Genomic DNA, 26,665 nt, shown 5'->3' with positions numbered 1-26,665 from the left:
ACCCCTTAAGTCATAACCAGAAATACATAAGTCATACGCCTAGGCCAAGGGGAGCATTAAAAAATATTAAAAAATACTTTTCCCATGTGTTGAACAACTGCCATAGTGAACTGAAGGCCAAAAGTATTGAAAACTGCACTGACAGAAATAGCCTCTGAACTGGACCATTGAAACCTGCCAAAAATAGTACTTACTATAAATAGCATACTACTAAAAATAGTGTCTACAAAGTGAATATAACCACATTTTGAGCAGCTGTCGCAACTTACTAAAAATAGTAAGTCCGGAAAAGTCTTCAAATTCAATTGCATGTCATACCATTGCGTAGCTCTCTAAAAACCCAGAAAAATAAGTTGTCCTCACCCGCACATACTAAAATAGTAAGTATACCAAACTCCACTGATTGCTACGCATGTACCATCATTGCAAAGCTTTCTGAAAACCCAGAAGAAATCTAGAATCAAAACTGTAAACTCCAGCATGCAAGCCACCAAAATTGCCAAAACATCCTCCTAGAAAAATAGGAAACCCGAATTCTGCCTCTGACTGACCAACGGGTCTCGAGATTGGCCAACAGTCCCCAAAACAAACTAGAGCGGAAAAGGGGGCATTACAATTTTGGTGGTCATGAAGGCTACAAAGATTGGAATCTTTAGAAGCTAAGAAGGGAGTACTAAAATAAATAAAGCATCTAAGGAAGCAAATGAACCTACTTGTTTAAGGCATCAGCAATTGGGTCATATAGTGAAGAAGGGCTAAAGGTACTAAAAAACCATAAGTTACTTCCAAATTTAAAATCTTTGAATTTGAATGTTTGCAAGTATTGTCTCTTTTGGAAGCAATGTAGACAAAAGTTTAAAACTGGTAGTTATACATGAGTATTCTAGGCATTTGGGGGCCATCGTCTACAATTTCTTTGGAGGATCATCACACTTTGTGACATTTATAGACAATTAGTCTACAAAGGTGTAGGTCCATATTCTTATAATTGAAGCTGGTGTGTTTAGTATTTTTAAGCCATATAGAGTTTTGGTTGAAAAGAGTATCAAGTGTTCAAGAAAAAATAATGGGGTGAGAGTTCACATCTTTGGAATTTGAAAATTATTGCAAGAAGTTGGTATCAAAAGGCATAAAACCACAATTTACCCTCCTCAGCAAAATGATGTTGTTGAATACATGAACAAGACTCTTCTAGATAGAGCACGGGGCATACTCAGTAATGCTATGTTGCAGCAAGAGCTCTAGATAGAAGCAGTCTCTAAAGCTTGCTATCTGGTAAATTGGTCGTCATCAGATGCAATGGATTGTAAGATTCTTGAAGAGTTATGGACAACTCATTCTTGTGATTACTTGAATCTGAAAAAAAATTATTGTGATGCATATGCTCTTATTTCTAAAGATCAACATTGTAAGTTGGACCCCAAATCAAAAAAGTATATTTTTTTTTGTTGGTTACGGTGATGGAGTTGAGGGAAAGATTGTTGGATCTGCTCCCCACAAAATCATCATTAGCAAAGATGTAGCATTTGATGAATCTCCTCTCATAAAATCAGACATAGTAAAAGTTGAAATGAAATAGGAACAAGTACCACAATATTAGCAAATTCAATTGGAACTCATCCATCTATAGAAAATAGGGAACAAGAAGAAAATGAGGATGCCAAAAATATATAGGAAAATGTGGAAACACCACAACCAACTCTAAGGAGACTCAGAAATCCTTCTGAGATGTAAGAAAATTATAGTTTATCTATTAATGATAGGGAAACTAGTTATTATCAGGAAGTGAATGGAAATTAGCAATGAAAGAAGAAATAAATGCCTCGGAGAAGAATAAAATAGGGGACCTGCTAGAACTCCCAAAGGGTAGGAAAGTTGTTGGTTGCAAATAGGTCTACAAACAGAAGAAAAGCGTTGATGATAAAGTTGAAAGGTACAAAGGAAGATTGGTAGCAAGAGGGTATTCTGAAAAGGAAGGTATTGATTTAAATTAAAAAATTCACCAATTGTTAAACTTGTTTCTATTCAGGCAGTATTAATACTACTTGCTTTACTTGATCTTGAGTTAGATAAGTTAGATGTTAAAACAATATTTTTGCATGGCAATTTAGATGGGGAGATTTATATGGAACAGCCAAAAAGATTTGTTCATGATCGCAAAAGAAACTTAGTAAGTCATTTTATGCTTGAAGTAGTCACCTAGGCAATAGTACAAGAAGTTTGATTCCTTCATGGTGAACCATTGTGTTTATTTAAAAATGGTTTATTCATTATCTTGGTGTTATATGTTGACAATGTGCTTGTAGCAAGCAAAAGCATGGTTGAAATTAGCTAGTCAAAGGCTCAATTGACTAGGATGTTTGATATGAAGGATCTAGGAGCAGCAAAACAAATTTTGGGCATGGATATACACAAAGACAAGGGACATGGTAAGCTTTGGTTATCACGGCAAAAGTATGTGGAGATGATCCTCATAAGATTCAGTATGCAAAAGATGAAATCTCAAATCAATAAGTATCCCTTTGGCTTCCCATTTTAAGCTTTCTTCAAGTTTATATCCTAGTAATAAAGAAGAAAGGGATTACATGTCTCATGTACTGTATGCTAGTGCAATAGGAAGTTTAATGTATGCAACGGTATGTACAAGACAAGATATTTCACATGTGATTGGTGTTGTTCATAGATACATGGAAAATCCAAGTAGAGAGCATTGTGCAATAGTGAAATGGATGCTTCACTATCTTAGTGGCACAAGTGATTATTTTATCACCTATAGTGATGCATTGATTTAGTTTGTGGTGATGTTGATTTAGATTTTGCAAGTGGTGTGGACAAAAGGAGATCTACTTCAAGTTATGTCTTTACTCTTGAAAGAGGACCTATTTGTTGAATGTCAAAGCTTCAAGGAACAGTTGCTTTATCCACTACTAAGGCAGAGTATATATTGTTGGACATTGGCTGATATGTTGTCATTGATGTCAACATATGGGGAGATTGTTGGATGTTGCTGAGAAGATTGTTGGAATGATGTGTTGTCATGGATGTCAACATATTCTTCTGTGTATTCCAATGTTGCAGTTTGATGGAATGAATTGGTTTAGCCTGTGTGTTGCAGATGAGTTGATGCGGTTTAAAGGGTTTCTGGTATGTTGTCTGTAGATGGTTCATTCCCATTTGCAGAGGTCTGCATGATTTTGTGATCGAGTTATCAGATCCGGTATTGAGAATGTTATTCAATTGTTCGTATTATTTGGTATTCTAGTTTGTGCTCCGTGTTGCTCTGAAATTGCTATATCTTTAGTTGTGGATGTGTGGGATGTGTTTTGGACGTTGATGTGTGTCTTCGGTTCGATTGGTTCATGATTTGGAAATCCACGAGCAAATCTTTCAAGTTGACAGTCAGTTATGATGGTAGTCTCGAGCTCTGGTAGAGAGATGATGATAATCTGAGTTGTTGCAGTTATTGTGGTGTAATTCACGTTGCTTGTGAATATCTCTCAATCGTATTCTATGCGTATTGGTGGTCTGCATTGATTATTGTGCACGTTATTGAAGATTTTCCTTGTCCGGTGATGTTCTTCGTGTTATGCAACATTCTTTGTGGTTGTAGCATGTTGCAGATGATCTAGGTGTAATTGTTGAAGGTGTTGCGTGTTTGCGGTATTGATTTGGGTCCAGACTATGTCTTAATCGACATCATTTTGGTCTACATGTATTGTTGTAGCATGTGAGGTTATTATTTTGTAATTTGTATTAAGGGTTTGGCCGACCTTGAAATATAGGTTGAGGGTTTGTATAAATAAATGTAATAATCATGTAAGATGTATGTCTGCGAGTGTCTGCGATCTTTGAGAGTGTATGATCGAGTAGCATGTGCAAACAAGTGATTTGATCTTTCGGAGTGTGAAGAAGAAGAGAAGCGTTGCAAAGCAAACTGTGTGCTTAACTGGAACTATACTCAAGCATATGGAGTTGCTATTTTCACAGTTCATGTGATCTGGATTGTTGTCTGAATGCTTCTGTAAGTCAGTGAGACTTCCTATAAGGCAGTGAGCCTTCCCTAAAGGTTGTAGCCTTTCTGGGTTCTTTACTTTGAGCAGTGAGCTCTAGGCAGTGTGCCTGAATGCATGTGCATTCCCCTTTGTAATACTTCATTTACTCCTAACAAGGTATTATCTCATTGTGGGTACGTTCCCACCATGGTTTTTCCCTTAACCGGGTTTTCCACGTCAAAAATCTTGGTGTTATGTGTGTTATTGATATGGTGTTGTTTCATGCTTTAATTGTTAATTATCGGATCTAATTTGTGGTTTAAATTGCTGTGAGTTTTTGTGCAAACTAATTCACCCCCCCCCCCTCAGTTTGTTGCATTGTTGCCAACATATATCTGTCTTGTTAAAATAATAATGTAATGTTTCTAAAATGGCCATCTTACTTAGTTGTTTAGTTTCTATTCTCGATTGTTTCCGTTATGGAAAGATCATATTGTAATCTCTATTTAAGGATCCTTCGTCTCCTTTGTATTTAATATATAACGAATTATCATTTCATGGTATTAGAGCAAGTTAAAAAAAATTGAAATTTTTTTTGTTATAAAATATGTGGCTTCTACGTGGAATTTATTTCTAGAAATTTTTTTGAATCGAATTTTTCATAAAAAAAATCATAGATGCAAATCAAAGGATTTCTTTTTGTTTTGAAATCACAGAAAAGGTTTCTGAAAATCGCAAGTTTGTACATGCAAATTGTGGGTCTCCGTCTGCGAGATTGTGACGTCCTTCAAGTTCGCAAGTTTATTCAAAAAAATTGTAGAGCATTTTGTTGAATCATGGGTTTTTTTCCATCTATTTTTTCGCGCTTCTGTCTCTCCTCTCGGCGCGACAGGTATTTACGGGTCTCTGTAGATCACTTGAAGGGATGCATTTTCTTGTGCAACGATTATCTAGAGAGTTTTTGGTAGAGGTCGCGAGGGCTTTGCAACCCGTGTCTTTTCGTCATCTTCTACAATTTCTGCAACGGTAGTTTCTCGCGACGCAAGGCTTTTCTCAACATCGGATTTCAAATTTTTCGTGCAGGATAAAAGGGTTTTTGAGGTCACGTCGCGTCGTGTTTGGTCCAGATCATGTGCAAATTGCTTCTTTTTGAACACCTGTGTTGTGTGTGACAAGTTTCCAAACAAATAGCGACAAGTTTGAGCTTTTTTTTGCAGCCTCTTCTAATGTTTTTTGAACACAAGGGTTTGTGGTGTTTGTGGGTTTTGGCCTATTCACGGGTTTTTTGGGCATTACTGGTGTCTAGTGTGCACCTAGAGTTTTCAAAGTTTTTGAACAAGCTAGGGTTTGCACAATTTTTGGTTTTTAGTGTGATTTTTTCTCATAAAAAATCATGGGTTCTTTATCTACTGGAGGGTTTTCTGATCTTTTTCACAAAAAATCATGGAAGGATTTTGTATGACTTTTTCCATAAAAATCAAGGAGGGTTTTTGCATAAATTTTCCCTAAAAATCGTGGTCATGGGGTTTGTTCGTTTTTTCCACAAAACGATGGTTTTTGCCGATTTTTTCACAAAATCATTGAGAAGCACACAGGAAGCACTAGGGGGGGGGGCCAAATTTTTACACAAATTTTCAAGATGACACCAAAAGATTAATGGAAAGATCAATAACACAAGTACACAAGAATTCTCATGGAAAACCCTTTCGAGTAAAAAACCAAAGCATTAAAAAGCTTCCATTAACATGAATGGGCACCAACCCAATGGGCTTCAACCCTGATGACACAAGTGAGCTACAACTCACACAAAGAGCGCCAACTCAAGACAACTGAGGCACCAACCTCAACCAAAGCACCAATTCAAAAGTTTGTTAAAACTGAAATGCTAAAAGTCACAAAGCACAGTAGTGTTTAGCACAATCTACAGCCTTCACAAGAGAAGCAAAGATCCATTCTGCATACATATCTCACACAAGACTGTATTTTAATTTCTTGTACAAATCAAAGACACTCCCCAACGAACTTAAACAAATCTGAGTCTAGCTTTATTTAAATATCTTCTGTCAACTCTCCTTTATAATTCACCTGCAGCAAGAATAACATTCATATCTTCACCGTGGGCTCATTACATACTATGTTCGTCTTTTTCCCAACATGTTGAAAATTCACGCACAAAAATCTTCCCAGTTCGTATTTTCTATATCTACAACCCAACATATACACCAAAAGCAAAAAGGCTACTCCCACGTCAACACCAAATCAATATTCTTATAACGTATCTGCCCAAAAACTCAGCTCAAATCTTTCAAAAAACAAAAATCGAACTTTTTCTCTCCCTTTTAACGCCTATTTTTCTTCAAAGAAAAAACGTATTAGTCTATAACGTGTTTTGAACAGCTTTTCTTTTACATGAGCTCTGCTACGTTGAAAGATTTTTCGACACCACTCACTGTCAACGTTTTTCAATAACTACTCTATCTTCCTTTTTAAGCTCCACAACGGCACACCACTGTATATATTTTTACCGCAACTCTTTGTTTTTATAGAATAAGAAAGGCGATGCCAAATATAACTTGGTATTGAGGACTTCAACGCACTCCTAAAAGATGTGATACCATGCAAAACGAACTCCACTGTTTAGAAAATTTACCACAACTACCTTATTAACACCCAGGTTTCAAAAGCTCCCTATTTTATTCCAAAAACGTCGACTTCACATATCATGACCTCCCTTCTTGCATGCACGAAGTCGTATTAATTTCTTGGCAAGGAAAAAGACTTTAATTCCCAGCTCCCACTCGCAAGCATATCATAATGTTTAAAAAAACAACTTTTAGAAAATTCAACACAATTGTCCCTGACAGAAGGAAACGGAATGCTATGTTTAGCTCCTCACGATTTCTGGGTGATACATTATTCTTTATTGAAGGCCTTTAATTTTTCTAAGCCAACAACACTCCCCATTAAAAAATTCCCACAAAGGTCGACTTTAAACAAAATAAATTATGCTGAAGATAGCCTTAAAAAAACTTCACCTATAGCCACCATAGGACGTAGAAGAGTATTGACTTCAAACAATATGACTTGGCAAGAAGTTCTGACATGGCATAACATCTAATTTAGCTGTTGACAAGAAACAAGCAAGCACACAGCTCAAACAGGCAGGCAACCAAGCACCTCAAGCAGGTAGGTGACCAAGTAGCCGAAGCAAGCAAGTAGACAGCTGAAGCACACAACCAACCAGTTTAACCAAGCAGCTCAAGCTGCTCAACTAGGCACACAAGAAGACAGCTCAACCAATATTCATAAACAACCTCAATTCAGCCTTTGACATCAATGACAATAATCCAACAATCATGTGTGATCTCAACATCACATCGAGGGTTTGGCGATTTCCACAAAATCATGGTGCTCTTTCTGACAATTTTTGGATTAAATCGTGGTTTCTTGTAGCTTGTTTTGGCTCACACCTAAGGTTTCGAGGGCAAACAATGCTCTTCTACAAAAGTTTTTGAAAAAAAAATTCACAAAATCGTGGGTGTTCTGCTTCTGACAATTTTTGGCAAATCATGGTTTTTCAGAACTGTGAATTTTTTGAGAAGTTGATCTCGGTTTTCATGTCTCTAGATAGCAAGAGGGAAGGCTTTGTTACCCAACATTACGTTGGAAGGATTGTGGTAAACTTAGTCATATCTAGAAGCTTTGTAGAACAAGGAGGGTCTCAGCAAGCTCATGTTGTAGAGCCTTTTGAGGAGAAGGTGGTAGCCTTCTATGCATCCATGGCCAAATGACCTACAGATTATGTCACATGTTCTATAGGGTAGTTAGGTGGTAGTTAGTAGGAAGACCATAAAGGAAGGGTATTAAAATAATAATGTAAAGTTTCTATAATGGTTGTCTTAGTTAGTTGTTTAGTTTCCTTTCTGTATTTCGTGTTTCTATTCTCGATCATTTCCATTGTGGAAGGATCATCTTGTAATCTCTATTTAAGGAGCCTTCATCTCCTTTGTATTTAATATATAACGAATTAGCATTTCATGTCTCACATGCATGCAAAGAGTCAATTTGGTTAAAGGGTCTATTGGGTGAGTTTGGAAATGTGTAGGACAAGGTGTATGTATTTTGTGATAGTCAAAGTGTTATCCATTTGGTTAAAAGTCCAACTTATCACAATAGGACCAAGTATATTGCAATTAAATGCCATTTTGTAAGAAGGGCTATTGATGGAGGTGGAGTAGCTCTTAAGAAAGTTCATACACCAGAAAATTGTGCAGACATGTTTACAAAACCAATACTATTAGAGAAGTTGAGGTGGAGTTTGGCTTCTCTTAGCTTACAAAAAAGGTGATGAATGGGCATGGGCAGTTATTAGGTAAATTGTTGTCAAGGCAAAGATTGTTGTATTATGACAACAATAAAGCAAAAATCTTATCTTATCCAAAAAAACTATTTTGTTCTTAAGAGACAATCTAAAACTTCCTAAGAGAAAAATCTAGTTTTTCTAAGATTGGCAATGGCTATTATATGGAAGACATTATATATATCTATGGAGCCTTGAAATAAAAAATTAATTTGTAACAGCAGCAATTGCGTGAAGATATTAGTTTTTCCTCTAAGCAATAAGAATACAGATAATTTGCCCGGTGAATGTTTCCTTGGTGTATTGTCAAGGCTTTACCACATAAATCCATGTCTTGTTGAATGTTATTCTATTATTTTGTTTTTTCTTTTCTTTTATTTCTTCACAACTAATTTGTGGTGCAATATTATATGATCTTGTGGGCTCACATTTTCACAACAATTAGATTCAAACTCTAAAGAATAACCCTCAAAAAGTGGAAACCAAGGTACTATGAGCCAAAACATCAATGGGTTTTGGAGTTACAATCATGTTCTAAGGACAAAATCAATTCCCTCAAAAGGCTTTTCCATCGGCAAATGGAAGATTATGGAGTGTTCCAGCCAAGTTGTAACTTCATGAAAATCAAGGAAATTGAACAAGGTGAAGGGAAAGAAGGAGATGATCGAGAAATATATGTCATGTCAAGCATAGTAGGACCATCGTTCATGCATCTAACTTGTCCTCCAAAGTTTGAAAAATACAAAGTGGGTAATGCTAAGGTAGTTGAGAAACTCGCATGTCAATTCAGTAGCATCAAGGATGTCTAATGCAAGGAGCCCCCTATGGTGAAGGTAAATTTGGGACAAGAAGTAGATACTATTATGATTGTGGTTGGAGATGACTAGGACCTAGTATTGAAAGCTGCAGCATTCAAAATATTTATGCACTAAAACAACGTGCTTGCCTAGACATATAAAGATTTAAAAGGAGTACCACTGGAGATATGTGCACTTAAAATTCCTTTAATACCAAAAGCATAATTGGTGCAAAAGAAAACATATCAAATGTATCAAAATATAGATAATTCTTTTCAAGACTCTTGTGATTAGATGCAACAAATAATTTACTCAATTGGAACTCCACACTATTCACTTCATAAGCATACACAAAAACTTCAATAGTAGACACACCCACAAGATGTGGATTGTAAAAGGGGTGTGCCAAATATAAATGCTTTGAATCCAAAAAAGAGCCCTAAAATGTCATAATAGATTCTATTTTGTCCTTAAGATCTAGTTAATTCTTTTCAAGACTCTTGTGATTAGATGCAATAAATAATCTACTCAATTAGGACTCTATAGTATTCACTTCATAAGCATACAATAGAAAAGACAAACCCGCGAGGGATGGCTGGTACAAGGAATGTACCAAATATCAACTCAGCATTTGAATATGATAGATAGGGCAATATCCTCTTGGTCCTTGGAAGGTTATTCATGTCAGCATCCTTCTATACAGCCACAGGCATGATTTAAGGTCTAATAGTATTAATCCCAAGGTACCTAAAGCTTGTAAATAGTTGGGTCCATCAAAATACAATCATGAACAAGGCCCAACAAGGCAGGATTACAATAACATGCACCTATGCTCTAGCAAGAGCACATAACCTGTGTACTGTGTACAATTACATGATAGAGAGAAGACTAATTGTCATACTAATTTCCTATGCATCTAGAATGCACATCAATATCAGGAACATTGCCCAAGACTAATGCAGCCAGGACTTTGATTTTACAGCTGAAGTTAATTCAAAGGATTGGTTCTCTGATCTCCTGCCCCTTCTTCCTAATGCCTACATGACTTATTTCATCATTGTGTTTGATGTGAAGAGGGTCTAATCTCTAAAGTCTTTATAGATTCTTGGAAGCAAAGTATTACATATCATTAACTCACAGTAATTTTAACAAACAATTGGCAAACATACAACTCTTTTCCCAGTACTTATCTTTAGCAAATAGTTATGGCATTCCATCAAACACTTTGTTTGCAATGCTAATCTCCGTACCTTAAATGCTTTGAATGATGGAAAGAGTATTGAAGTGATACACCACTCTATTACTATTCTGATCAGTTTGAATATAGCAGATTGAAAGGACAAATAACACATCCAATAGCAAGGTTAAAACAATACAAACTTGCAATTACCACATACTAGTTGTAACCATTCATAACTGCATATTGCATTAACAAGATAGCATTACATTCCACGCAAATACTTCAGACCTGAATGTTTCTTGGAGTGGTTGGTCTGGAGATATGGCTGCTACAGCCTAGACGTTGTCCACATTATCCCAGCTATCTAAGTAGTGACCACGCAGCAGCAACCAATCCTAGCTTGGCAACTGGGAGACAAGTCTTCAACCTGCAGCACTCAAGGTGATACGCCCATGTAATGTCCCCTTTTCCACTCTAGTTGGTTTTGGGGACTGTTGGCCAATTCCGAGACCCGTTGGTCAATCAGAGGCAGAAATTAGGGTTTCCTATTTTCTAGGAGGATGCTTTGGCAGATTTAGTGGCTTGCATGTTGGAATTTTATAGTTCTGATTCGGGATTCCTTCTGGATTTTCAGAAAGCTTTGCAATGAGGGTACATGCATAGCAAGCAATGGAGTTTGACCGACTTACTATTTTTAATAAGTGGTGGCAGAAGCAGCTAAATTCTCTAGGTTTTTTTGGGTTTTCTGAGAGCTTCGCGATGGTATAACATGCAAATCAATCTGAAGACCTTTTCTGGACTTACTATTTTTAGTAAGTACGGCAACTGCTCAGATTGGGGTTAAAATCACTTTGAAAACACTTACCATTTTTAGTGGTATGCTATTTATAGTAAGTACTATTTTTAGCAATGCTATTTTTGGCAGGGATTCTGCAGCTCAGCTCAGTGGCTATTTATGACAATATTATTTTTGGCAGGATCCTGTGTTCGAACTCAGATGACTATTTTCTGCAATGCAATTTCGTACCTTGGCCTCGGCTCATTTTGGCAGTATTAGTATTTGGAAGCAAAAGTATTTTTTATATACTTTATTATTCCTCATGGCCAAGGCGTAACTAGTGTTATGAGTTCAAGGGGTCGAGATGGTGTTTTTTAATTAAATTATAACTTAAGGCAAGTGGACGATTTTCTAAGTAAGATTGCCTAGGTTATATTATTATTTTAAAAAAAGTCATTGTTGAGCACTCACTTTACACATTATTGGCAATTCTAATAAGATGACCCCGTTATGATCTTGGACGACTTAGAGAAGGGAAATATTATTTTTATCCTAAGTCAATTTGGCAAAATATTCCACCACCATATTGAGACGCCAAAGTGCAATTTCATCAATGTTATTTTATAAGCATTATATCTATCAAAAGTGGCGATTAAGGGTGGATGTGAGTTCGGCAAATTATGCTAAGGAGGTGAAATGAAGTGCTAATTGAATTTGGGCGCCATGTAAGTGGAATTGGAAATTGAATTTAAGCCTCCAAAATCTATAAATAAGAGTGTTGAGCTCTCATTTGGATATGCTTGATGAATGATCGAAGAGATTGAGAGATTTTTAGTTTGGGTGTGTTGGGTGTGTTTCCAGTTTGCTGGTTTTTTGAGTGGCTATAGGTGATTTTCAGTCATATCTTCCTACTCAAGTGACTGTTTGTTTTGGGTAATAGCTCATTGGAAGCCTCTCTGCAGGAGGATTCATTATCTGGAGGCTCATGTCAAGTGGTTTGGTGTGCATTTTTCTCTTGCTGATCGAACTTCCCTGTTGGCCATACATTTCTAGCCAACCCTAGGGCAGCGTGCAGCATTTTTAGTGGTAATTTGATGGGGTTGTTGAGATGGGGGTCTGATCGCCTATCCTCTAGCATTCATTTGCCGTCAGTTTGGAGCTGTTTGGTGGAGTTTTGAGTGAGTTGTGTGCATTTCATTGTTGCTGGTTCGTTTTGGTGTTGCTGATAGTTTCATTTCAGTTTTGATTAAGTGTGTATTGGGTTGTAATTTCAGTGTTACCCATTGTAATCTCCAATAGATCTTTCCTTCTATTAGAGTTGATAATTCTCTTGTTCTGACAATAGTTGTAGGATTCATTATTATAAGATTGTTTCAGTAGTACTGATCAATCCCTTTGCTGCAGTTTACTTGTATCCCCCACTGCATAAGTGGAAGAGGCTGGCCATGCCGCCTATCTTTGTTTGTAATGTTGTCCTCCCGCTGCATAAGCGGTTGAGTTGATTGTAATGTCGTCCTCCCGCTGAATAAGCGGTGGAGTTGATAGCAATCTTCATTTCCAGTCCTCCCGCTACATAAGCAGTAGAGTGATTGTTATTTCAATTGTTTGGTTTGTCCCTAGCTGGTTTACTGCCAGGAAGTTTCTGAATTTCCATCACCCGCTGTATAAGCGGAAGGGGCTGACCTGCTGCCCAAGTATTGTAATAATTTTCAGTATTTTGCAACTAACGATCCCCTCAACACTGTATGCTCTCACCTTCCCAGATTGAGCACTTGGTGATCAGAAAGTGGAAGGGTTGCAGTTTTCAGAAATATTGTATTTTCATTGCTAACCCTAACGAGTCCTTGTTGTGTTGTAAACTGTTAAATTTCAAAAAAAAATTGTGGGGATATTGCAGCCAGCAACAACGAATAATGATCAGACTTTATAATGCGTTCAGCCTGGTATTGTCCAGCTACAACATAATGCTCAACCCCTGTTCTCTCCATGAAGAATGGTATCTTTGGCCCAAATGCAAACGCCACTTATAGTACGAACCCAGTAAGCAATCTTCAACATTGTACGGCCCCTTGACTAGTTTAAGAGACAGTACGGCACTCCTGAAACAGACCCAGACAGTGTACGGAAGTCCAAACAGACATATAGATGAGTATGATTAGGTTCGGCCAGCAAACTTGGATGATAGACACCAAACGTTGAGAAATGAGATCAGAGAATGATTGGCGTAACTCTCATCTTGCTAGTATGGCCCAGCCAGGGTGTACGGCCAGCATCAAAAACCTCCCAACAGCTAACAACAATCTTGTTACAAGAGGTACAGTTCTCTAACCTTCTTAACACTACCCTACTTATCAAAGTGTAACACAATGAAATCTGGAAATGCTTAAGACAACTCAAGAATACCTTCAAAATGGGCTCAAGTGTGCTCCCTAAATGAGAACACCATTGAATCCTCCTGACTGTATCTTCCAACAGCGAAGAGAATGTTGCTTATGAGAGATTTCGTCCTCACAGACCAAATAATTAACCAGTTTCACTAGAAACCATCAGAGTAACATTACATCAATCAACCAAGCCTGCCTGTAAGAAAGCTCTCAACTTCATTTTATAGCTTCATCTTAGAAGTTGCTCATCCGCCCTGTGAATGTGGGATAAATAACTTCCTTTAAAAATATCACTTCTCACTTAAGTGAATAAAATGTACCTTGTAAAAATAAAGTGACTTTATAAATATACTTTAATTCAATAGTCACTTTATTAATTTAAACTCCCTTTTTCCTCGGAAAATAACCCTTTCAATAATATAATAATATTTTGACACTTAAGGTCACTGTTTTATGCGCCCAAGATTTAAAACCTTTCGCCCCGATTCCAACGAGCTATAACACTAAGGTTGGAATCAAATATTTTAATTAAATTTAAGCAACCTTAGTAAAATAATTAAAATACTCATTAATGCACCAAATTTGCAAAAACTATCAAAACACATCAAAATCGAGTTTTGATCGCACCAGAGTGATCCTGATGACGAATAATAACAAGGCCAATTGAGCAACTTACTGAAAATAGACGGCTTCTCCAAGATTCTTGGAGACCCATCCAAAGGCTAGAAATCACTTCAAAAAGTGGCGTATAACTCCACTAAACCAACTGAGCTCATCAAAAACATCAAATTACTTATCTAAACAAGCTGATGTAAACCCAGAATGTCAGCTACTAAAGCTTTGCTAGAGAACCTAAAAATTGGAGACATTACATTCTTGGGCTATAGAGTGTCAGTCGGAAGTGTTGTTATTAGCAGCTTCAACACCATCCACATTCTAAAAAGCCCCAAATGTTGTTTGCATAATCATGTTGTTATCCATTTTTAAAATGGCTTAGCATATTCTCCATTTTAGTCAAGTTTGAAAATTGGTCAAAGCAAAGTATGACATATTATTGGTGGGCTATGCACAATCACGGGCCTTGCTATTAACAACTTCAACACCATCCATGTTCTCAGAAGCCTCAAATGTTGTTTGCATGATCAAGTTGGAGTCTATTTTTGAGATAAATTGGCATCAATCTCCCCTTGAATCAAGTTTAACGATTCCTCCCTGGAAACTTTATCTTCAACATCAAGTGTCCAAACAACTTAGTATCTGTGACAACATCTAAGGCAGTAATATGCACAGTAAATTGTTGTTCCTTAGAAACATATGAGATTTGTTTCTGCTAAGGAACACTGATTGTATTTGATTTACGTCGTGTGGCAAGAGCTTTAGTGCGATTCTTGGAAAGATAACCATAAGCACATTGCAATCCCAATATCTGAAGGTATTCTCAAAATCAACATACATTGTGATCCTAGTTTACATGACTCTTGTCTACAAATGCAATATTACTATTAAAGTGTAAAGAGTAAATACCCAAGCCCCAAAATTTAAACAAGTCTCATCTTGAGAGATATAACTGTTTTTGCAAAGGCATTCCAAACAAGATTTTATCAAATTATCCAAATTGGCTTCCCAATATCGGCATCTGGACCTTATGTTCTTTTGGTTGAATTTTATGTAATCATTAACCCTGAAGAGGTGGAAATGGGAGAAACTGTTTCTACATAAGTGAATTGAATGCCATCTTATGATAACCGACACCCTAAACTCGGATCCCCCATCTTCATAAGAGCACGGCCAGGATTTGTCATAATCTAGTGGCCAGCCTTAACATACAGTAAAATTGGTCGCATCACCTCTAGTCATACTTAATCAGGGTGACCTAGTAGTGTCGATTATATTTCTATTGATATATGGCAAATGTGTAATTTACTCTCCCATCTGTGGCCCACTCCTCCCTTGAAGAAACAAATAGAAATCACATGGGCGAATAACAATAGCATGCTACATTTCTCTGTATTGGAGGATATTTCTCATAAGTTAAGAAACCTATCTAATGTTGGACGTTGGCAAAACATACCTTGAACTTGTGTAATTAAGCTTTACATCATCTACAAAAACAAAGATTTGAAATTTTTGGAAAATGTGTGCAAGCAAGTAATCAAATCTCTGGCATAAATTGTCTAAAGCATGAATACACTTATGTTTATATAATAATGACAAATCTTTCCACTTCAACAATAAGAAGCATATGTGCATTTAGAAAAACTAATAGCATTGTATATATTTTATATAAAAAACTGGGCTATTTTTGAGTAAGGTTTTCTAATCTTGGTTTGCATTTTGTGTCATATTCTTGATCATTATTTTAATTCTAAAAAATAGAAAAGATGGGCTGATGATAATACTCATGATTTGAAAAGACAACTACATGTGTTATATTTGCCCACACAATTGTTGAAGTTGCTCTAAAAAGATAATCAGAAAAAATGCTTGAGAAGACAAATATACAATATTGTAGACCATTAGCAAGCCGCAAATTACTTTAGTGTTTCATCAAGATACTCTCACAAGGGGTGTACCGTTTGCTAAATAAGCATGTTGGCTAGCTAGAACCTAAAACATTAAAATATAGATACTAGATAGATGACAAGGCCATATAGAGAGCCACCTAGAATTCCTTGAAGGACAGAAATGAGAGATGAGATTGAGTATGAGTCCCAACTGACTTTGACAGAAGAGATAGCCCTTAGACCTTGCTTCTAAGCTTAATGAAGGAAAAAACAGTTCAAGTGTGTAGTGAAATGCATTAAACTAAGTTCTCAATTCAGGTTCAGGCACCGGTTCAGGTTCCGGTTGAGGTTCGAGAACCCGATTTGCCGGTTCGACAAAAAATATATATATATACATATATATACATATATAGATGTATATACATATATATGCATATATATACATATATATACATATATGTATATATAAATATATATATACATTTATATATGTATATATATATGTATATGTGTAAATATATATACATATATATATAAATATATATATACATCTATATATGTATATATATGTGTGTATACACATATATATATACATATATATGTATATATATATTTATGCTTATTTATATATATTTATTTGTATATATATATGTATATATTTATTTGTATATACATATATATATGTATATATATACATATGTATATATATATATATGTATGTATATATATATATATTTGTATATATATGTATATGTATGTATATATTTATGCTTATTTATATATATATGTATATGTATGTATATATTTATGCTTATTTATATATATATTTATTTATGCTTATTTGTATATATCAATATAAATTCACCTTATATAAATTATAAAATATTAGAATACAAATATATTAAAAAATAACATAAATATTATAGATACTAAAATATATTAATTTAAAATATCTAAACTAAATATTTTGAAAAATTAAAACTTTATTCTTCTAAAATTATTTCTGCTCCACCCGACTCGTCTCCACCCAACTCCACTTCGGGGGTTCTCGGTGACGGATTCTCCTACAAAATACAAGAAAAACATTTCCCTTGCAGAAAATTTGACGGATATCAGATTGCCGAACCCGTACGTGAACCAGACCGGTACCCCGAACCAGGAGCGAACCAGACTTGGATCGGGCTAGGCAGCTGGCAAACCCAGCAACTAAGGCATTCAAAGCAACATCTTCCAACAAAGTGATCTGAAAAATGGATCAGAAAAGTTGGACCATTAGCATCAAGTGTTGCCACTTCAGTCAAACTCAAAAGAGGTTGCCTAAAGCCTTGTGACTAGAAGTTTGTCATCAGTCAAGGCGCTACACTATAGAAAGGATTGTATTTGTCTTAATAATGAGATGATCTGGAGCAGCATAGAGATTATATTGTAATGTTCCCAGTTGGGGATTGGATTATTTGGCGTTCAAGTCCTGCAAACAAACGTTATTATACAAACAATATGAAGATAATTAAACATATATATTTATTTGTACAATTATATAAGAAAGAATGTTGTACGTTATTCTACATATTTAACAAATAATGTTAACTAATTTATTGTTATCTATAAAAAAGGATACAATACTCAGTTGGACCTTACCTGGATTGACCCAACCCTCAATTGAGAAATATTTCTCAGTTAGGAGCAACCCAGGATGTCATCCTCCTAAGGTCTCTATTTGGGATCTCTATTAATGAGTGAAATCATTAATGTTCTCAAAGCTTGGCAGAGATCCCACCCCTGCTCAAGCTTCTCTATCTCTAACATATGCATATGGTTAACCTCTACAATATATATATATCTATTGTCTCTAAGAGATTCCCTATGAATCTCTCTCTGGATTCCTTTGTAATGTCCCCTACCTGATCTATTTCAATATATTAAAATTGATTGATATTCTTCAATTAGTTATTATCAAGTGCTTATCTATTTTCCTCATTAGATGATTAATTTCATCATTCATAGTTCTTAATATAGCTATCAGACCTTGCTACTACTTCAGTTTTAAGAAAGAAGGATTTACGTATGTTACCAGAGCGCTTAGAGACCAACTACAATAGGTTCCCTCAAAGTTTACAGATCCAAGCCCTTACCTATCTTGGGTCTATACCCTCAAGGCTTATGGGTCGCTGATCCCCACCCTATCTTGGGATTTAACCTATTGCTTGGATTTAGACTGCCCCTCTTTGGAACATCTCATTCCCATCTTCTTAAATACGGACAGTAATAACATGATTTAGACTATAAGTATAAATATTTCTTATGTATTATGAATATATATGTGAAATTGCATATGACTGTCATACATATTGCAGTCCATATTAATATTACTATCAATTCTGCATAAGAAGATTATTGGGCTTCATAAATTAAGCATACTTATTAAAAACATCCCATGCATACCACCAAGAACAAGGATGTTACTGCCTGTAACTTAATAACAGTTCTGATCTGATCTGATCCATGGTGATGTAACTGGATGCTTTGATTCCTTTTTCTTTATATCTCTCAATGTGAGGGAGAGGTCATACCTCTTCATCATGTATGCCCTTTGGCAAGGGACACACCCTTTCACCATTAACACTCTTTGAAAGTGTGCAACTCTTCATTATTTCTGCCCTTTGAAAGGGACACAACCTTTCACAATCAGACCTGCACTTCTTATTTAAATCAGATCTGCACTTCTGATTTCCAAGTTATCCCCCTCCCAAATGAGGTTCTCTTCTCCCTTTTATATCTTATTGTTGAAGGAGTCACAACTTTTCCTTCCATGTCTTTTAACCATTAATTAACTTAATTAAATTTTAATTAATTATAATCTTTATATTATATTTTAATTTTTAATATTTTAATTTTATTATTGTTATTTATTATTAAATTCTATTTCAAAGGAGGGACATTACATATATGAAATAGAAGTGCAGGTCTTCAAGCCATAGTTGGAAAACTCAGACTCGTTGCGGACTTGGCAGCCCAAAAAATGGACTCGGACTCGGACTCGGCAAAAACTCAGGAAAGGACTCGGCAAGGACACAGCAAAAAAGAAAACCGTAGTTTTACAAAAAAACAAAAATAAAACCCTAGTTTGTAAAAAATACTATTCAAAAACAAGATAAAAATACAAGGAAATAAGTTAGGAAGGGAAATGGAAAAAAAAAAAATTCCACCATATCCCCCTATTTTTCAAGATTTTTTTTATTTTCAATTGATGGAAATGAAAAAAAAAAAAAAAAATCCTTTACCTAGATCTCTTTTGCCACTTTGATCTTGTTTCCTCACCTTCTTCAAACCCTACAGACCTGTTTTGAGCAATAACAAATGACTGAATGAGGGAAAGTGAAAAAAAAATCATGTTTTTGTACAACCTGAGTTGGCCTAGTGGTAAAGAACTTGTCCTCTTGAAATAGAGGTCACAAGTTCAAATCCCACAAAGGGGGTAGGGTATGTACACCTTATCGGCTTCAGCCCATTACCTATCAAAAAAAAAAATATATGTTTTAAGTGTGACTGGGTGTTTCCAACAAATGCCGAGCATCCTGATATCAGACTCGCAAGTCCCAATAGCAGACTCGCACAAGTCCCGAGCAAAAACTCGAGAGTCTTGGCGATGGACTCTCCCGGACTTGGCTCGCGAATCCGTGGCAAGTCGACTCGGCCCACAACTCGTCACAGTCTCGCAAGTCTTGGCGAGTCCTTGGCGAGTAGTTAAACTATGCTTCAAACTATCCGGAAAACCAAAGTAAGCAGAATTGCTGGTTTGTGCAGATGGCATTTTTTATCATTGAACTGCTTCAATTTTGAAATCACCTCCTAGCAGAAGTGGCAAATTTGTCACTGTGGAAGGAGGGTATGGATTCTGGAATACGAAGAGATTTGATATTTGATCTTCCATTTTGCAGTTGGGAAGGCTATAGAACTAAGAAAAAGCATATATTTATTATCAACAATATGGAAATGGTTCGCTCTCATAATAAGCTCTAATGTTGTTGTTTTCATGACTGTCACATACAGAAGAGCAAGGTTGTGATGGTGCAGAGATAGTTGCTGGTGATGGAGCTGGTGGTAGTCCATTGTAGAGCTCTGTTGTTGCCAAAGAGGTATTGTAGTACTTGAAATCGACTGTGAGATAGTGGCATGTGGAGCATAAGCTCACTCATCTGGAGACTCGAGTTTTCTCCCCATTTGGGGGTTTCTCCGCGTGAATCTCTATGTCTACAGTCTGTGTGTGCTTATACTTGCATTGTCATGTTTTTCTATGCTTATATGTGAGATATTTAAACATAAATTAACACCTTACGCTATTAGTTTAACCAATGGAAGCGGACAAATAGTGTTTGAAGGGTGTTTTGCAGGCTTGCAAAAAGAAATTCGTAAGTTGATGACTCTTCTGTGGAATCCCTACCACAGTTTACAAAACAGGAAGTCAAAAACAATTTCTCTGTATATCAGAATGGATTAAAAGCAAGCTCTTCTACATTTATAACTTGTTATCCATATTTAGCCATGTATGTACACAGACATATATACAGACAGGTATATAAATGCACATATACATAAACATTCAGTTACCCCATACATACATGCATAGATACAATACGCACATTCATACACAGATTTATACATATATATATGCATATGGATAGATAAGTAGGTAGAGAGAAAAAGGGGGGGCAGGAGATACTTATCGGTTGTAGTTGTAGAGGTTGGAAATTGAAGATATGTTCTAGAGAGAGGCAGGGGATACTTATAGCGATTGTAGTTGTGGAGGTTGGAAATTGAAGATATGTTCTACAAATTCTCGAGCACGAGTCAATATAGAATAAAATTGGATAATTTAATGTTGTTCAAGAATTCACAAGTTCAAACTTACAATAAACGTTAAAAGTAAGAAAAGGCAAATTTGAGAAAGAAAGGATTACCTTCAAGAAGCCTTCTAATCCATCAGCAACAAAACCGAACCAGCCTCCACCCTTCTGAGCAGTGGCAGTGCCAGCTGTGTCCGTGGTTACTACGGCAGCATCAGCCAGGGTATAAAGAAGCCCCTCCGCCTTACTCACAACCCCTTGAATGCTATCCATGTAAGCGTCCAGCTGGCCGGGGTCCGCCATCTGCTCCAAGCTGAACCTCACCTTCACCTTCACCCGGCCAGATTTTAACAGAGGACTGATTCTGCTGCTATAATTGTTATTTCTATGGGGAATTCCTTTTATTCTGAAGGAAGAGGGAAAGAAGGCTTTCTGGTGCAGCAGTGACAAACAAGGTGAAATGCTTCCAGTTGCCATTATTATTATTGCTAATAATATTGAAGTCTCGGCCAATTTGCAGAGGGTGAAGGGAGGTGTTACTTGGACCGTTCAATCGAAACTATGGAAATTATCCATTTATTGTTTGTTGAAGCGGCTAGTGCCGCTAAAACTTTCAATCAGTTTTTTGTTTTTTAAAATCGTCTATTTCAATCGTGGCCCCGTTCTTCTCTTTGATTGTTGCTCGTACACAACCACAAATGCATTTTAAGATTTATTTAACCTTGTTCAATCAAATCTTTCCACGAGATAATCACTGGACTGTAAATGTGATTATGGAGTTCTTATGTCTTAATCTCAGTGATATTTAATGTATTTTTCTTTTTATTGGACTTTGTTTAAACACAGGTCCTTTCGTACCACAGTAATACAACGCACAATTTTTTTTCACATGTTTAAAGTTGTTTTTATATAATATATATTTTATAATTAAAAATATTCAATGACATCATTGAGAGATTTGACAATCACTTTAGTAATACCTCATTAAAAAATAGGAAGTATGACCAAGCATAGAATCAACAAATGAGTCGAAATAAAATAATATAAATAATTTTAATAATTTTTATGTGATCAAGCAATTTATGGGGTGGGAGTTGCAGCTCTAATATATTTTCAATCTTATTTTGATGTTAGATTATTAGTGTGGATCTTGATCAAAAATCTTGCTGACTTGTCTAACTTTGCTTCCTCAAATAATACAATTAGGTTGTCTTTGTAGTTGATGCATATGTTATTTTAGTCTACACGTTCTACAATAAAGTGTCACTTTGTCTCCCCAACCCACTTGTTGCAAAATAAGCATGTTCTCATTTCACATTCTTCTTTGGCTATAAGGGATGCTGGGGTGAATTAGTATATGCCAATTTCAAACTCATTCAACATTAATAACCATTAATAACTTCTTCGAGTAGCATGACCAAACTCACATCCAAATCGTTACAATAATTACTTAAACTTATTTTATCATTAGAGCAACTAAGCAAATAGTAAACACATTCACACATCAACACATAAGAACACTAGATATACGTGAAAACTTAATAGGGAAAAAACATGGTGAGAATAGTTGCTTGGATCTATTGCCCAAATCCAGCCTCACAAAAATAAAAGATCACTTACAATATGAAGTAGGCACCAACCTATAGGAGACGCCAATCCCCTACTCCAAGATCTGAGCACCAACTCAGCAAGTGAGACACCAATCCCACCAAAATGCGAAAGTTAGGAATTGTGGACCTTCAAACTAAATACGCAAGTTGCTTCCGATCTAAACAACCTTCAAAACACTCTCTCTTAGTATATATGATCTTCTAATGAAACCTTACAATGATTGGGATGCAACTCAAATAGCATCACCCTTGTACTACACATCAATCATTCAATGCACACACATCAAATATTACACTAATGGGCACACGCACACCGCACACACACACACAAGGAATAATCCAAAACACCAATATATATGAGTTACAATGATTATTACGTTCACATGTTGGCCTAATAAAAGATTAATACATTTGCAAGTCAGCCATAAACATAAACCTTCACCAAATGTGTAATAGGCCAAGTCCAAAAGTCTGTTGGGTGAATATTTTGTCACCAGCATACCAATGACAAAATATATTTGTCCCTAGTAGAATATTGGTATTTCAACAACTTGAAAGTAAATTCGGGGGGGGGGTAAGATCAAGGTGTATAATTCTCCTTTTTCAGAATTAACATATATCCCTTCACTTGATAAAACTTCTTACAAACTAACTACACTTGCTCACAATGATTAAAATATATCCCTAAATCACTATAAGCACAAAGTCTTTTGTGAGTACGATCCAATTTCCAATCTAATAACTATTATAACTTGCAGCTCAAAGTCTTCAAGATATAGGTGAAACTTCCATTAACCAAAAGTAGTCAACAATAGTACAAAGCCTCTCGCTTAATCACCGTAACACAATAAGATTTTCCAAATATGAAAGATAGCTCAAAGTCTATAATCACAATTATAATGCTCCTCTAATAACATAAGCCAAACACCAATACCATCAAGGAATTAAAGAACATATATATAAACAATGAATGAAAGAACATTCACTCATATACACAATTTCTTGCCCAACTCAAAGTTTGGAAACAAAGAGAATTGTCTTCTTTATTTGCTTGATTAATTCTCACAACAAAAGAGCTCAAAGTCTCACTTGAGGCAACAATTCGGTAGAGTTTTGCTAAGCATATAAAAGATAAATATTTACAAAGGAGCTTCCTCCTTTTATAGGAAAGGAGTTGAGAAAAATGTGAGCACAGTTGACTAATTCAACTACAGAGTCTCACTTGACTACAACTACTGCATAAAATAAAAATGCAACTGCAAGAAAATTTGTTGTAAGAAAAGATGCAATTACATGAATTCTACTTAGTGTCAATGACACTTTATTCTTCATTCTCCCCCTCGTTGGTCTTTTGGAATTCTTTGAATCTAGCCAGCGTAGCTTGCATCTTGCATTTATCTTGCATTGTTGTTGAACTGGAGATGGCGTGAATGCGGGAAATTGAATCTCCGACGTTCACATATTCTCTTTTAGCTTTCTTCAATATGGATGCAAAATCATCCAAGTTAACTTGGATTTCAATTAACTTGTTGAATGATGACAAAGAAAATTCATCATTGACTAACTAGCTTATCATAGCAAAAAATTCCTTTTCAATAGTATCACTGGGTAAAACCTTTTGATCCTTATCATATAACTGGCAAGGCAACTCAGTTATCCTTGATGAAATATCAACAACTCCATCAGCACATGCTTTCCTGTCTTGATCTAAATCCTTCACTAGTACCTTTGTCAATTCATTCTTGTGTGCTAGCATTGCTCGAGTTTGAATATACTCACCTTGAGTCGGTACCACATTATTTTCAACAAGGATGTCTACCCTGTATTCTGTCATTTTATCCCATAGTGCCAGATCGTTTTCAAACTCTTCTATCTCCTGGGATAATAATGATTGTACATCCTGCACCTGAACTTGTGCACTTTCAAAATCCAGCAAGAGCTTGACCACAGAATTAAGGAGATGTGACCCTTCTGATTTCAAGTGATCAATCCATTCCTCTACCACCCCGCCCTTGATGCCTACTTCCTCTGCTTTATTGAGCGTTGCTCCATCTACAGAAAAAACTATGGACTCCACTTCCTGTGATGACTAAGTTACTTTAAGAAGTGCACCAGTCGATTGTCGCATTTTTGTTTCCACTCTATTTTTTAGCCCTCTCTTCATCCAGTTTGCGCATGAGTGAATTCAATGCAGATTGAGAGTCTTGTTTAACACTCTCGTGTGTTTATGTACCTAACTCCAAAGTTTGTACTATATCTAGTCTGAAGGTTCAACTTGATCCTTGTTTTTATCTGAAGGAGGTACTAGGACCTCAGCATATTTCCTTTTACTAACAGGGTACACTAATATCCTAGACACAGTCTTGGGCTTCTTGGCGACCTTTGATTTAGCAAGAGCCAACTGTCCAAAGTCAAATTCATCAGGAGAAATTGCTTGCTTTTTCCTCTTTGGAGCCACAATATCCAACCACGAGGGAAGATCTGATCGTGGTGGTGGAGTTGTGGTTTCTACTTGAGTAGACACGGGTACTTGCAAGATACCTTGACTAGTTGATGCAATCTCGGCAACCTGAGATGTTTGTGCAAGAGCAGTAGTAACAATAGTGGTGGTAACAAGAGGCAGGATCTCAGTAACAACAGCAGTTGAAACAAATGGCGAAGCTTCTATAGTAACAACAGTTGAAGGAAGTGTCACTGTTTGTTGTTCTTGATAAATTTGCGCCATTGCTTCTGTGAAGTCTAAGATTGAAGATTCAATCATAGACGCGGGTACATCATCAAAACTAGGAAAGCTTGATAATGTCACAAACTCTTGATCATCTTCTCCTTGTGACACGACAATGTCTAATCCTTCATCATCATGTTCTTCATCTTCCTCATCTAAGTTAGACTCAATAGAATGAATGGTTACCTGAGTTGAAGCAGGAACCTGTGTTGTTGCGGAAGTGTTAGAAACTAACAGTGGAATTGATTCCCCTGCATCTTGCATTTCTTCTTCTTTTGGTATTTCTCCCTCCTCCTGACCTTTTTTCTGGTTCTTTTGATGTTGGTTCCTTATAAACAGCTTCTTGTGCAGCTTGAGAAGATTCTCATGTCTTTGGCCCTTTAACAGTAAATCTTTACTTTGGCCCTTTCCCTTTAGGCTTGGGAGATGAAATTGGTGGTGGCTCCTGTGAGTCCTATTTATTCTAGGTTCTCATTTCTGAATTCTTGCCCATAGGACCTTCATCGCCCTCCTCATCACCAGAACTTGCAAGGATTTGCTTCATTATTATACTTTTCTTCAACAACCGTGCATTGGTATTCACCATGATGGGGGCAAATCTCGCAGAAATAGACTTGTTTTCTTTCTACGACCACTGAATAGGAGGAAGGGGGGTATTAGAAATATTGTTATTGTAGTAGATGGGATCCATAATATCATTAGTAGTGTCTTCCCATGTATCTAGAATCTTGGCCAAATTTATATTTTCAATCTGCTCGAGTGTGAGACGACTAAAATTGAGTCTCCTCACATCCTCATCATCCCTAGAATCTGCCCAGACATCTTCTGGTCGGTGCACATGTACATAATTCATATGGATTTTATTCTTCATTCCACAGAAATCAAAGTTATTGTGGGCTTTGAATCTTTTTCATTGTAACCCATTGCTTTTCTTCTTCCATATTCTTGGCTTTGGGGGTAGTTGACATTGAATATCTGCCAATGGACTGAGAAGACTTGAGACCAGTCTTATGTGAAGAAGATTGTCTCTCATGTACATATACCAATTGGCAGCATAGCTCCATTACAATGATCTTGTCAGATGGATACCTTGGAAGCATAAAGGGTTCACTAGTGAAGCAACCTACACGGATGTAAGTGAATGTAGGAAATTGCAAGAAAACACATCCATACTCACAAACTTTATTATATGTTGTGTCTGAAAGACTCTTTTTCTGCAAAACCTTATCAAATAAGAACTTCCATATAGCATAGAAAGCATCAGACCCTTCTGAAATGACTTCTCCAATTAACGATAGTCAGCTAACAGTAATAGTCCCATACTAGGGTTTGCCTTCTGTCACCCTTTGTAGACAGTCTTGGAAATTGCCTCATGGAGGCAACTACATACACTAGGTAGGAAGTCATGTAGAATTTCAAGGTAGTTCTAACTTCCTTTAGTTGTTCACAAATTGCATCATTGATTTTCTCACCCCAGTCTATCCTATCATT

The 26,665-nt window shown here is 36.3% G+C and overlaps 1 protein-coding gene across 1 annotated transcript in view; it reads right to left on the bottom strand.

Moving 5' to 3' along the window:
• The window catches only part of LOC131077287 (inner membrane protein PPF-1, chloroplastic), a 222,106-nt gene extending 200,604 nt beyond the window's left edge, over positions 1–21,502 (bottom strand). The window contains exon 1 of the mRNA XM_058014751.2: positions 20,954–21,502. Within this exon, the coding sequence (XP_057870734.2) occupies positions 20,954–21,316 (363 nt within the window). The 5' untranslated portion in view covers positions 21,317–21,502. The remainder of the gene's footprint in view (positions 1–20,953) is intronic.
• Between the last annotated feature and the right edge of the window lie 5,163 nt (positions 21,503–26,665).

Source organism: Cryptomeria japonica, chromosome 8 (genome assembly GCF_030272615.1).
Source record: "Cryptomeria japonica chromosome 8, Sugi_1.0, whole genome shotgun sequence".
NCBI classification, from domain to species: Eukaryota; Viridiplantae; Streptophyta; class Pinopsida; order Cupressales; family Cupressaceae; genus Cryptomeria; species Cryptomeria japonica.
The sequence above is the reverse complement of the archived record's forward strand: the minus strand, read 5'-3'. Positions and strand labels throughout refer to the sequence as shown.